This window comes from Pristiophorus japonicus, chromosome 14, assembly GCF_044704955.1.
Source record: "Pristiophorus japonicus isolate sPriJap1 chromosome 14, sPriJap1.hap1, whole genome shotgun sequence".
Taxonomy (NCBI): Eukaryota; Metazoa; Chordata; class Chondrichthyes; family Pristiophoridae; genus Pristiophorus; species Pristiophorus japonicus.
This window is the reverse complement of record NC_091990.1, coordinates 109,342,104-109,356,576: the sequence shown is the minus strand read 5'-3', so window position 1 is coordinate 109,356,576 and position 14,473 is coordinate 109,342,104. Positions and strand designations below refer to the sequence as shown.

At 47.9% G+C, this 14,473-nt stretch overlaps 1 protein-coding gene across 2 annotated transcripts in view; it reads right to left on the bottom strand.

Annotated features, from left to right (window-relative positions):
* The window catches only part of LOC139280036 (basic helix-loop-helix ARNT-like protein 1), a 71,382-nt gene extending 57,385 nt beyond the window's left edge, over positions 1 to 13,997 (bottom strand). For both annotated transcript variants that reach the window (XM_070899479.1, XM_070899478.1), the window contains exons 1-4: positions 13,967 to 13,997; positions 10,105 to 10,252; positions 3,128 to 3,148; positions 612 to 650 (exon numbers count right to left, since the gene is read on the bottom strand). In XM_070899479.1, the coding sequence (XP_070755580.1) occupies positions 612 to 650; positions 3,128 to 3,148; positions 10,105 to 10,252; positions 13,967 to 13,994 (236 nt within the window). In that variant the 5' untranslated portion in view covers positions 13,995 to 13,997. The remainder of the gene's footprint in view (positions 1 to 611; positions 651 to 3,127; positions 3,149 to 10,104; positions 10,253 to 13,966) is intronic.
* Positions 13,998 to 14,473: the final 476 nt, after the last annotated feature.

The following is a 14,473-nucleotide window of genomic DNA, read 5'->3' as shown; positions in this document are numbered from 1 at the left end:
CCTGAACAACCCACAGCAGACACCACCTTTTTCGAGCCCACAACACACACCCAAAGGATCAACAACACTACGCCAGGAAATCGAACCCATCATGCCCAACAGCCCAGCAAGGCCAGGCTCACCTAGCAGACCTGCAGGGCCAACAACACGCCAGCCCAGCGTGGGCACAGCCAACACACCAGAACAGACATTTGTACCGAGGCGGTCCATCAGGGAAAGAAAGGCTCCCGACCGCCTCACCTTGTAAATAGTTTTCACTTTGACTTTGGGGGGGGGTGATGGTGTGTATCTGTAATGCATGCACTCCCATGTTCCGCCACCAGGGAGCTCATCCACTGAAGTCCCAAGGGAACCCAGCATCGCTTGGGAGCACTGTATATAAGCCGGCCCCTAAGGCCTGTTCCTCACTCTGGTGTGTCTTATTAACCTCCCTGTGTGCTGCCTCATCTGTATTAGGAACACAATACGAGTAGATACAAGTTACTCTCTTCCTCTTTACAGATTTACTCCATTAACACAATGCATCTTTAAGTTTGGCCAGAAGCAAATCATTAAATTGTTCCAAAGCACCATTTTGTTTAAATAAATGGCTGAAACCAATTTGACTGTACCTGCTGTGTTGGTCCTCTTTGTCAGTGTCCATCCCGTCCCTGAAATAAACACAAACAAACAATCTCTTGAAGGCTTTCCTCTGCTTCAGATTGACTCGACTAATCCATCACATGGTCGTGGCTCCAATGTGGACCCATGGAGTCATTCAACACCGTACCCCGCCGAAAGCACATCGGCACTTGCTATATACTTACAGACCAGAGATAGGTCGATGGGCAGAGAGTGAGGGGGCAGGTGAGATGGAGAGAGGGGAGGAGAGGAGAGTCGGGGGGGGGGGGAAAAGAGGGGAGGCGAGTCGGGGGGGAGAGGGGAGGCGAGTCGGGGGGGGGGGAGAGGGGAGGCGAGTCGGGGGGGGGAGAGGGGAGGCGAGTCGGGGGGGGGAGAGGGGAGGCGAGTCGGGGGGGGGGAGAGGGGAGGCGAGTCGGGGGGGGGGAGAGGGGAGGCGAGTCGGGGGGGGAGAGGGGAGGCGAGTCGGGGGGGGAGAGGGGAGGCGAGTCGGGGGGGGAGAGGGGAGGCGAGTCGGGGGGGGAGGGGGAGGCGAGTCGGGGGGGGAGAGGGGAGGCGAGTCGGGGGGGGAGAGGGGAGGCGAGTCGGGGGGGGAGAGGGGAGGCGAGTCGGGGGGGGAGAGGGGAGGCGAGTCGGGGGGGGAGAGGGGAGGCGAGTCGGGGGGGGAGAGGGGAGGCGAGTCGGGGGGGGAGAGGGGAGGCGAGTCGGGGGGGGAGAGGGGAGGCGAGTCGGGGGGGGAGAGGGGAGGCGAGTCGGGGGGGGAGAGGGGAGGCGAGTCGGGGGGGGAGAGGGGAGGCGAGTCGGGGGGGGAGAGGGGAGGCGAGTCGGGGGGGGAGAGGGGAGGCGAGTCGGGGGGGGAGAGGGGAGGCGAGTCGGGGGGGAGAGGGGAGGCGAGTCGGGGGGGAGAGGGGAGGCGAGTCGGGGGGGAGGGGAGGAGAGTCGGGGGGGAGGGGAGGAGAGTCGGGGGGGAGGGGAGGAGAGTCGGGGGGGAGGGGAGGAGAGTCGGTGGGGGAGGGGAGGAGAGTCGGGGGGGAGGGGAGGAGAGTCGGGGGGGAGGGGAGGAGAGTCGGGGGGGAGGGGAGGAGAGTCGGGGGGGAGGGGAGGAGAGTCGGGGGGGAGGGGAGGAGAGTCGGGGGGGAGGGGAGGAGAGTCGGGGGGGAGGGGAGGAGAGTCGGGGGGGAGGGGAGGAGAGTCGGGGGGGAGGGGAGGAGAGTCGGGGGGGAGGGGAGGAGAGTCGGGGGGGAGGGGAGGAGAGTCGGGGGGAGGGGAGGAGAGTCGGGGGGGAGGGGAGGAGAGTCGGGGGGGGAGGGGAGGAGAGTCGGGGGGGAGGATAGGTGGAAGATAGAGGGGGAGAAGCGGGCAGAGGGAAGTGGCGGGGGGGGGGGAAGAAGAGGAGATGGAGGAAGAGGTGAAGGGAGCGAGAGCTAGAAAGAGCACGAGTGCGTGAGACAGGGACAGGATAAAAGGCAGAGGGAGGAAAAAGATTGAAGCAGCAACTTCGAGAGAGACAAATATTGCAAGAGATGGGAAGAGAGGCCAAGAGACCGAGAGAGAGAGAGTAAGTGAGAGAGAGAAAAAGTGAGACTTTTATCAAATGGGAGTAACCCGATGGTGAGATGATGTCATTAAATGAAGACTCTACCCTTTAATGCTTGTGTCCAGTGACGCGCGTGATTTAAGTCCCTGCGCTCAAACCTCACAACCCATGGCCACTCTTTGATAACATATAGACAAGTTATTCGATACAGTTATTACAAAACCCTGGTTGGACCACACCTGGAGTACTGCGAGCAGTTCTGGACACCATATCTTCAGAAGGATGTATTGGCCTTGAAGGGAGTGCAATTTGGGTTTACCAGAATGATACCTGGACCTACGAGGAGAGGTTTCCAAATTGGGGTTATATTCCCTCGAATTTAGAAGGTTAAGGGGTGATCTGATCGAAGTTTTCAAGATATTAAGGGGAACAGATAGGGTGGATAGAGAGAAACTATTTCCGCTGGTTGGAAATCCTAGGACTAGGGGGCATAGTCTAAAAATTAGAGCCAGGCCTTTCAGGAGTGAAATTAGGAAACACTTCTACACACAAAGGGTGGTAGAAGTTTGGAATTCGCTTCAGCAAATGGCAATTGGTGCTGGGGGTAAATTGTTCATTTTAAATCTGAGATTGATAGCTTTCTGGTAACCAAAGGTATTAGCGGATATGGACCAAAGGCGGGTATATGGAGTTTGGTCGCATTTCAGCCATGATCTGATTGAATGGAGGAGCAGGCTCGAGGGGTTGAATAGCCTACTCCTGCTCCTATGTTCCTACTTTCCAACAGTGCGCCATTGACTGTAAAGCATTCTGGGAAGTCGAGGTCATGAAAGGCGCTATGGAAATGCAAGTCTTTCTTCTTTCTTAATGGCCCATTTGAAGCAGTTCATTACACCTCCCCCGTCCTCACCTCCAAACCCCTACCACACGAATACTTCAGGAAGAAAAACAGTTAGGAGTTTTCATACTTACTCAAATGAAAAGCCATCAAGTCTGAAAAATAAGGAAAACAATCAGTGTCCGATATATTCACATGGGTTTAAAATGCTAGATATTAGGCGTTCACATATTGATTAGACTTCTAGGCCCCAAGTTTCCACATGATTTGCTCCTGATTTTTAGGAGCAACTGGTGGAGAACGGAGTATCTTAGAAATTGCAATTCTCCACATTTAAGTTTTCTGCAGTTCTAGTCAGGTAGAACAGTTTCACTTTTGAACAGAATTTTTTTTTCAAAAGGGGGCGTGTCCGGCCACTGACGCCTGATTTGAAAGTTTCCACAGTGAAAACGTACTCCAAACTAACTTAGAATGGAGGCACGGAGAAGGCTGCAGGAAGCCTCATTACTTGAGGCAGCCGTTCCAGACAGTAGGGGGGGGGAGGAGGCAGGGAGAAGGCTGCAGGAAGCCTCATTACTTGAGGCAGCCGTTCCCGACGGCAGGGGGGGGAGGAGGCAGGGAGAAGGCTGCAGGAAGCCTCATTACTTGAGGCAGCCACTTGCTGTCGGGCCCGACGGACGGCAGGAGGAGAAAGCTGCAAGAAGCCTCAGTGCTGATCATGGAAGGGCAATGTAGTTTTATTAAAAAATTTTAAAAATTGAACAGCTACAAAGAATTTGAATAGTCTCAAACAAGTGCATGTGTCCCGTTTATCACAGTCTATCTTTAATTACAGAATGCACTCCCTCACCCTCACACACAGAAATATCAAGAAAATTAAAATACAAGCCTTTGCAAGGGTTCAATAAACAAATTTTCACTTTTTCTGCAGCACTTTTTAAAATGGCCGAGTGCCAATGTTTCCTTCACACTGCGCATGCGTGAACGCTCCAACGCACATGCGCAGCGTTGCCAGCTCGAAAAAAACTCATTTAAATTGTACCCGCCCCCCTCCTACTTACAAAATCGGCGCAAGTGGTAGGCTCCGCCCCCTGGGCGCCGCGCCAAGCAGACATCGAGTTGCAAAGCGCTCGAGAATAGCGCGTTTTTTTTCAGGTGCCGTTTTCGGCGCGAAAAACGGCGCCCAGCTCGGAGGGGCACCCATTTTGCCGCGTATGGAAACTTGGGGCCCTAATCACTAGTTTCAACAAGAATTATTTCATACTAAATATCATTCATTTCAGGGCAATAGTTCCTGAGTAAGTACCTGCCCCACCAAGGTCTCAGATTTGGCTCAGTGGGTAGCACTCTTGCTTCAGAATCAGAGGTCGTGGGTTCAGTTCCCATTCCAGAGACTGGAGCACATAATCTAGTTACGACATTCAATGAGATCGTGGCTGACTTGTGACCTAACTCCATATACCCGCCTTTGGCCTATATCCTTTATTACCTTTGGTTAACAGAAAGCTATCAATCTCAGATTTAAGATCAACAATTGATTGTCAGTGTCAGCTGTGGCTCAGTGGGTAGCACTCACGTCTCTGAGTCAGAAGATTGCGGGTTCAAGTCCCACTGCAGAGACTTGAGCACATAATCTAGGCCAATGCTCCCAGTGTAGTGCTGAGGGAGCGCTGCACTGTCGGAAGTGCCACCTTTCGGATGAGCCTTAAAAGGAGACGCTATCTGTTCTCTCAGCTAGATGTAAAAGATACCATGACATTATTTTGAAGGCGAGTTCTCCCAGTGTCCTGGCCAATATTTATCCCTCAACCCACATCACTATAAAAATACAACTAGTCATTATCACGCTGCTGTTTGTGGGAGCTTGCTGTGTGCAAATTGGCTGCCGCATTTCCTACATGGCAACAGTGACTACACTCCTAAAAGTACTTCATTGGGGACGCAGCAAGTTGTTGTCTGTCTGCCTTTGCTCCATATCCCTCGATACCCTTCCCCAACAAAATGCACTGCCTGAAAGGATGGTGGAAGCAGATTCAATATTAAAGGGAATTGGATATATACCTGAAAAGGAAAGATTTATAGGGCTATGGAGAAGAGCTGGGGAAGGGGGGGTGGAAAATTGGGACTAATTGGATAGCTCTTTCACATCGAGCAATAATTTATTTTTTTAAGAAAATAAAAGTTTGATATGAGCACAGTGTCTGAGGTTTATTCCATAAAAAACAAATTTCAAAAAAAGGTCCCTTACACGTGTGACCTCTAAACTGTGACAGACACCTTTATAACTCTGTAAATACACCCCCAAATCGCCAGCTCGTAAAGAATACGCTGGATAAGTACGCGCACTGAAAACATTTACAAAGATATGGGTAAAGAGTAGCAGGGGGGAAGTGCGACTAATTGGACGGCTCTTTCAAATAGCTGGCAGAGATTCGATGGGCTGAATGGCCCTTTTCTATGCTGTATCATTCTATGATTTTGATTTTTTTTGGGGGGGGGGTGGGGGGGGGGGGTGTCACGGGGATGGCAAAGGGAGAAGAACAAGAAATCGGAACAGGTCTCGAGATCTAAAACTATTCAGCAGTGGAGCAACAATTATGGGATGTAACAACAAGAACTTGTATTTATACACCGCCTATGACGCAGTAAAACATCCTGAGACACTTCACAGGAGAATTATTAAAACAAAATTTTACACTGAGCGCATAAGGAGATATTCAGGCAGGTGACTTAAAGCTTGGTCAAAGAGGTAGGTTTTAAGGAGAGAGAGGTAGAGAGGTTTAAGCAGCGAATTCCAGAGCTTGGGGTCAAGGCAACAGAAGGCACGGACACCAATGGTGAAGCGATTATAATCAGGGATGCTCAAAAGGCCAGAATTGATGGATAGCTGAGATCTCGGGGGAATGTAGGGCTGGAGGAGATTGCAGAGATTTTATTGAATTGTATAAGATTCTTAGGGGATTGACAGGGTAGATGCAGAGAAGATGTTTCCCCTCGTGGGGGAATCTAGAACTAGGAGGTAAAGTTTCAGAATAAAGGCTCGCCCTTTTAAAACGATGAGGAGGAATTTCTTCTCTCAGGCCGTCGTGAATCTTTGGAATTCTCTACCCCAGAGAGCTGTGGAGGCTGGGTCATTGAATATATTGCGGGCTGAGATCGATAGATGTTTGAACTACAGGGGAGTCAAGGGTTATGGGGAACAGGCAGGAAAGTGGAGTCGAGGTCAAAATCAGATCAGCTATAATCTTATTCATTGGCAGAGCAGGCTCAAGGGGCCAAATGGCCTGCTCCTGCTCCTATTTCTTATGTTTTTACATCGGGAGGGCGAGGCCATGGAAGGATTTGAAAGCAAGGAATGTATTAAAGAAGATCGGTCAGGTCAGCGTTATCGCAGATGAAACCTTTCACCGAGTTGTCCGAGTTATGCACCATTGTTAAAAATAGTTTGCTAATTGAAAACTCTGGTGCTATTCTCAGCTTTGAAATGAGAACATAAGAACATAAGAAATAGGAGCAGGAATAGGCCATTTGGCCCCTCGAGCCTGCTCCAGCATTTAATAAGATCATGGCTGATCTGATCATGGACTCAGTTCCACTTCCCAGCCCGCTCCCCATAACCCTTTATTCCCTTATCGCTCTAAAATCTGTCCATCTCCGCCTTAATTATATTCAATGACCCAGCCTCCACAGCTCTCTGGGGCAGAGAATTCCACAGATTTACAACCCTCAGAGAAGAAATTCCTCCTCATCTCAGTTTTAAATGGGCAACCCCTTATTCTGTGACTATGTCCCCTAGTTTTAGTTCCCCCTATAAGTGGAAATATCCTCTCTGCATCCACCTTGTCGAGCTCTCTCATTACCTTGTATGTTTCGATAAGATCACCTCTCATCCTTCTGAACTCCAATGAATATAGGCACAACCTACTCAACCTATCTTCATAAGTCAACCCTCTCATCTCCGGAATCAACCTTGTGAACCTTCTCTGAACAGCCTACAATGCAAGTATATCCTTCCTTAAATATAGATACCAAAACTGAACGCAGAACTCTAGGTGTGGTCTCACCAATACCCTGTACAGTTGTAGCAGGACTTCTTTGCTTTTATACTCTATCCCTCTTGCAATAAAGGCCAAAATTGCATTTGCCTTCCTGATTACTTTCTGTATCTGCATACTAACTTTTTGCATTTCATGCACAAGGACCCCCAGATCTCTCTGTACTGCAGCACTTTGCAACTTTACTCCATTTAAATTATAATTTGATTTTCTATTTTTTCTGCCACAGTGGATAACCTCACATTTTCCCACATTATACTCCATTTTCCAAATTTTTGCCCACTCACTTAGCCTGTCTATATCCCTATGCAGATGTTTTGTGTCGTCCTCACAATTTGCTTTCCCATCCATCTTTGTATCATCAGCAAACTTGGCTACATTACACTCGGTCCCTTCATCCAAGTCATTAATATAGATTGTAAATAGTTGAGCACGATCCCTGCGGCATCCCATTAGTTACTGTTTTCCAACTGGAAAATGACCCATGTATCCTGACTCTCTGTTTTCTGTTAGTTAGCCAATCCTCTATCCATGCTAATATATTACCCCCACCCCCGTGAGCTTTTATCTTGTGCAGTTACCTTTTATGTGGCACCTTATCGAATGCCTTCTGGAAATCCAAATACACCACATCCACTGGTTCCCCCTTATCCTTCCTGCTCGTTATATCCTCAAAGAACTCCAGCAAATTTGTCAAACATGATTTCCCTTACATAAAACCATGCTGACTCTACTTAATTGAATTATGCTTTTCCAAATGTCCCGCTACTGCTTCCTTAATAATGGAATCCAGCATTTTCCCAAAGACAGATGTTAGGCTAACTGGTCTAATTGCTTTCTGTCTGCCTCCTTTTTTAAATAGGAGCGTTACATTTGCGGTTTTGCAATCCGCTGCAACTGCCCCAGAATCCAGGGAATTTTGGTAGATTACAAACAATATATCCACTATCTTTTAAGACCCTAGGATGTAAGCCATTAGGTCCAGGGGACTTGTCCGCCTTTAGTCCCATTACTTTACCGAGTACTACTTCTTTAGTGATAGTGATTGTATTACGTTCCTCCCTCTCCATAACCCCTTGATTATCCACTATTGGGATGTTTTTGTGTTTTCTACCGTGAAGATATTTGTTCAACGTCTTGACTGTTCGCAGGGCAAGTGTCTGAAACCATGTAACTACAATGGTAATACATGGGTATTCTGGCTTGTACAACATCTATTTCACACCTCCAGTTAAATCAAGAGGAAAATGCATTCCACACGAACATGATGGGGGTAAACAAATCTAGAGAGACATACGCAGCAATCAATTCTTGGAGGCCAATTGGCTTTTGTTCATAGCAAGGTGCTGTCAGGTGTTAAGAATTAGGTCATCGGAAACTGAACTCAGTCATTCCTAATTACGTTATAAAAAGTCAACCGAACGAGGCTGCTGAGGGGCAAAGTTTGGGTGCTCAACCCCCCTGGATTGGCCTGAATTCTCCAGCAAGTGGAGATTGACCTGCAGGACACTGCTGCGAGCAGTGGTGAAGAAGGCATACAGAATACTTGCCTTTATTAGCCGAGGCATAGAATATAAAAGAGCAGGGGGTTATGCTTGAACTGTATAAAACACTAGTTAAGCCACAAGCTAGAGTACTGCGTGCAGCTCTGGTCACCACATTACAGGAAAGATGTGACTGCACGAGAGCGGGTACAGAGTAGATTTATGAGGATGTTGCCTGGACTGGAGAGTTTTAGCTATGAGGAAAGATTGGATAGGCTGGGTTTGTTTTCTCTGGAACAGAGGAGGCTGAGGGGAGACATTATTGAAGTGTATAAAGTTATGAGGGGCCTAGATAGAATGGATAAGAAGGACCTATATCCCTTAGCAGAGTGGTCAACAACTAGGGGGCATAGATTGAAAGTAATTGGTAGGAGGTTTAGAGGGGATTTGAGGAGAACTTTCTTCACCCAGAGGATGGCCGGGGGTCTGGAAAGGGTGGTAGAGGCAGAAACCCTCACCCCATTTAAAAAGTACTTGGATGTGCACTTGAAGTGCCATAACCTACAGAGTTACGGACCAAGAGCTGGAAAGTCGGATTCGGCTGAATAACTCTTTGGCGGCCAGCGCAGACATGATGGGACGAACGGCCTCCTTTGTGCTGTAAATTTCTATGATTCTATGAAAGTGGATGACCTTCTTTTGCCCTAGTTTTGCCCATCCTCTCTGTCTATGTCCTTTTGTAACTTCCTGCTCCCATCTGCATTACTTACTGTCCTGCCTAACTTAGCATCAATTGCAAACGTGTTTGTACAGCTCTCTATTCCTTCATCCAAGTCATTAAAACTACAAAAGCAACAGTGACCAAGCATCAAATAAACTAGAAAGACTTGCATTTCGGCAGCATCTTTGATAACCTCAGGACACCCCAAAACTCTTTACAGCCAGTGAATTAATTTGGGAAAGTAGTCACTGCTGTAATGTAGAAAACGCAGCAGCCAATTTGCACACAAACAGCAATGTGATAATGACCAGATAATCTGTTTTAGTGATATTGATTGAAGGATAAATATTGGCCCAGGACACTGGGAGAACTCTCCTGCTCTTCATCAAAATAGTGGCCATGGGATCGTTTATGTCCATCTGAGGGGTCAGACGGGGCCTCGGTTTAACGTCTCATCTGAAAGACAGCACCTCCGACAGTGCAGCACTCCATCAGTACTGGCAAGGGGAGTGTCAGCTTGGATTATGTGTTCCAGTCTCTGAAGCAGAATGTGAACCCACTTGAGAGCAAAACTACTCGAACAAAAGTTTTGGGTTAACGTTGGTACAGATCCCCACCCAGACTCCCCCCCTGCCCCTCCCCCCCCCATCCACCACCTCCCTCCCACACTCCCAGCCCATCTATCTGTTCCTCCTCAAAGGGTGAAGAAAGACAGACTGAAAAATGGAGATTGTCAAATCTTCTCCAGGACAACAATGGCGAGGAGAGAAAGATAACGAGGGAAGTTCTTCTTAAAAATTTGCGGAAGGAGATGTCGAACTAAAGACAAAATCATCGCTGTTTAAACTTACTGATAATCTGTGGAACTTCCTTTGCGTTTCCGGTTAAAGTCCATGCCTGCTGTGCCCAAGGAGCTTGATATCAATCCACTCGGATCAGTGGCGATAAAGTCATTTATTGTTGAGGATATGTCCATATTTTGGTCTGCCATTGGACAATCTGAAATATTTCCAAGGATAGAATTACAATTACTTTTAAGTCAATTATTGTTAACCGTGTCAGCCATGGCTTAGTGGGTAGCACTCTCGCCCAAATCAGAAGGTTCAAGCCCCACTCTAGGAACTTGAGTACATAATCTAGGCTGACACTCCAGTGCAGTGCCGAGGGAGCACGGCACTGTCGGAGGTGCCGTCTTCGGATGAGATGTTAAACCGAGGCCCCATCTGCCCTCGTAGGTAGACATAAAAAATCCCATGGCACTACTTTGAAGAAGAGCAGGGAAGTTATCCCGATGTCCTGGCCGATATTTATCACTCAATCAACATAACAAAAATAGATTATCTGATAAATATCTCATTGTTGTTTTTGAGAGCTTGCTGTGCCTAAATTAGCTGCCGCATTTCCTACATTACCACAGTGACTACACTTTTTTTTTTTAAAAGCGCTTCCTTGGCTGCAAAGCACTTTGGAACGTCCAATGGTCATGAAAGATGCTATGTAAATGCAAGTCTGTCTATTTTTTTTTAAGTTAACTGATCGCCTTACGCATTTCCCACCACTTCTGCCCCAAATTAAGCACTAACCCCATGCACCCCGCCTCCCCCCCCACAAAAAAAACACATTAAGATCAGAAGGTGACCTCTTTTTCAGGCCCCTGCAAGTACGGACGATGGAGACAGTTAAGAGTGAGGGTGACTTATCCTTTAATCTTCCAGCTCCTAACCTGTTGGGTAGTCCCTAGGCATCACCTCATCGCAGTAGCTTGAAGCCAAGAACTTGCTCGATCTGAGGAATCAAATTGGCAAAACCCACATCCTGCCACTCCAGGACTTGAGCACTTAATCCAGGCCGACTCTTGAAGTACTGAGGGAGTGCAGCGCTGTCGGGGGTGCCGTCCTTCCGACGAGACGTTTAACCCAAACCTGCATAAAACTTTGGCACAGTGGGCCAAATGGTCTCCTTCTGTGCTGTTAAATGGACTGGATTTTCGTTTTGATTGCGCCTCGGTTAGTGCCCCAGAGGGGCGGTAAAGGGTCTGGAAATGATTACCATCCGGGCAGCCAGTTGGTGCCGGTTTTGTGGCGGCGTTGAGCCATACCGCCCGGGACCGTCGCACCGGCGTGCAATGACCCCGGTATCGTCCCGATATAAAAATGTGTTTCACGCTCAGCCTGCATCACCCTGTAGCCAACCTGCCTGAGAAAGCTGGAGGTAAGAGCCATCTCGGCGGCAGTGAGGGAAGGAATGACTGTGAGAGGCAAGTGTGATTGGTTTCTTTATACGATTTATCTTTATTTGGGGTGGGCAATATATAGTGAATGTTTTTTGTACCGTTTTTTTCCCCCAGGGTGGCCTCTCTTCGAGCACTCCGAAGCCGGCTCTTTAGCTCGGGATTTTCAGTTGCTCACCCGGCCCAGCATCCCGAGAGAGGTGTGGAACGCCTCCCTTAGCGCTCTGCTCCACACTCAGGGCACAGCAACCGAATTAGTTGGCTGCTGTCGCAAACCATTTCCAGGTGCAAAATTTACCGACTCGCTGCCATTAGCCCGCTGAGAAGCCTCCAACCAAAAATCCAGCCCTACGATTCTAGATATTTCCAGCTCGTTTACAGAACAAAAGGCTAACCACTTAATCAATCTGTATGAAACTCTTGCCTCATCTCCTTCCCTTGCCTCTTTGCCCATTGCAGGTGCTGGAAAGAACTTGCATTTGTATAGCACCTTTCACAACCACCGGATGTCTCAAAGCGCTTTACAGCCAATGAAGTACTTTTTGAAGTGTAGTCACTGTTATAATATAGGAAACACGGCAACCAGTTTGCGCACAGCAAGCTCCCACAAACAGCAATCTGTTTTTATGTGTTGGCTGAAGAATAAATATTGACCAGGACACCAAGAACTTCGATTTATAGCGTAAGAAATCGTGAATTGGAAGAAATAACTTGAGACCAAAAAGTCTCTCCAGATTGGTGTTAGAATTGAAGGATTCATTCCACTCCACAACAGCTAAAGCGACTTGAACAGCGTGAGCATCAATAACTGATAGCAGGCAGCTCCAGACATCTGGTCAAGAATGGCCTGTGTGACTCCAACCCTGGGAGGATAAATGTGAAGAGGATGGTTTCGCCCATGAGTTGAGACAAAGAACCCGACATATTACAGGTTAAATGGTCCTGTCCATATCCTACACCAGGCCCACCCTTAAAAAAATAATAAAAGAAAGACCCAGAAGGCGTTTCAGGGCAGACGGTGAAGATAAGAACTGTTCGTACCACAAGCCGTCTATCCGATCAGGACTAGTACCAGCTACTTGTCATGGTCGTATGTCTGTGATGTCTGTCTTGACTGTGTGTTGTGTTTTGACTATATTTGAACTACCGTTCCCTTAATAAAATGCCTTATAACTCCCAAGACACTTTGGATGTGTGTGAGAGACCCGGGATCGCAATCTTACAATAGAGTGCCTTTAATGTAGTAAAACATCCCAAGGCATTTCACAGGAGCGTTATCAACCCTACAATGTAGCTTCACCAGAAGTATGTTAAATCTAGCTGCTGGGAAATGCCCTTTGCATTTGCTCCTTCTCCATGTGGGGAAGCAAATGTTCATCTTGAGGGTTTGCCCCACAACCAATTATTCCTGGGATGTCACCAACTGATATTTAGAGCTCATTCCTAGTTGGCCTGAAAAGGTGATGGTTGGTAGAGGTTTGTCCGGCCTACATACCAGGGCTGGACAGAGAGATGTCCACCCTATATACCTGGGCTGGACAGAGAGATGGACACCCTATATACCTGGGCTGGACAGAGAGATGTCCACCCTATATACTTAGGCTGGAGAGAGAGATGCCCACACGATATACCTGGGCTGGACAGGGAGATGTCCACCCTATATACCTGGGTTGGACAGAGAGGTGGCCACCCAATATACCTGGGCTGCACAGAGAGATGTCCATCTCATATACCTGGGCTGGATAGAGAGATGTTCACCCTATATACCTAGGCTGGAGAGAGAGATGTTCACCCTATATACCTGGGCACTAGTTAATGACAGTTTGAGGAAATACAGTAGCAGTATTCTGCTATTGGTGAGTGAAGTGGGTGTAGACGTGTACTATGCATCACTTATTCAGGTACCTTTGACAGCACCTCCCAAACCAGTGACCTCCACTACCTAGAAGGACAAGAGCAGAAGGTGGATGGGAACACCACCAGCTCCACGTTCCCCTCCAAGTTACACACCATCCTGACTTGGAAATATATTAGCTGTTCCTTCATCGTCGCTGGGTCAAACTCACTCCCAACAACACTGTGGGAGCACCTTCACCACACGGACTGCAGCGGTTCAAGAAGGCAGCTCACCATCACCTTCTCAAGGGCAATAAATGCTGGCTTTGCCGGCGACACCCACATCCCGAGAATTCATTTTTTTTTTAAATGATTAAATTCCCTACATTTCCACAATTCATATGTACGCTATGTTACAGTTCAAATTAAGATCAAAGTACTGCAATCAAACAGTTCAGTTTATGCCGTCAGCATATACTTAGTACAGGTAGTGCTTTATATTCTAATGATGTCCCAAGTTGAGTGCTACTGGACCAATATCTATTAAAAGCCCTTGCACAAGCTGCCTACACAAAAATAGACACGGCTTCCCAACAGCACACAAACAGCACGGGAGTATTCTGAGAAAACAAAAATTAGCCAATTACCAGAGCCAGTCCCGTTGCCAAGATACATAAAGGGCCATTTGAACACATGCCATCTAGGCCACTTTCTGATTTAAGTTCCCTTGCGAAATCAGAGCAAATGCCAAGAGTGCTGCCCTTGAAATTCTGCCGTTTATCTGCTCACTCGCTCACCTGCCTTTTTGCCAACTTTGAGAGCAATTTAATCGTTTGTAAAAACGCAACCGATCCTTCAGTCGATTGGAGGTGAGCCAGCAGGAAATCACACAACAAGAGTTCATCTCTCGACTGTTGCAGGGATGGTCACGTGTCTGGCTTAATCATGCACCAAAGCCAATTGCGTGATTGAGCCGCCACCTCTGCTAGAACAACAAATCAAGGTCAATCCTAAAAGTAGGTCAGATGTTTCAGCTGCTCAGGAAAAAAGCCATATTTGCACCCAGCCACTGCTGAATTAACTCTTGGCCTGCCACACTGAGTTCTGACTGATGGATTACTCAGTTAAATCTAGATAGAAAGAGCACGAAAAGT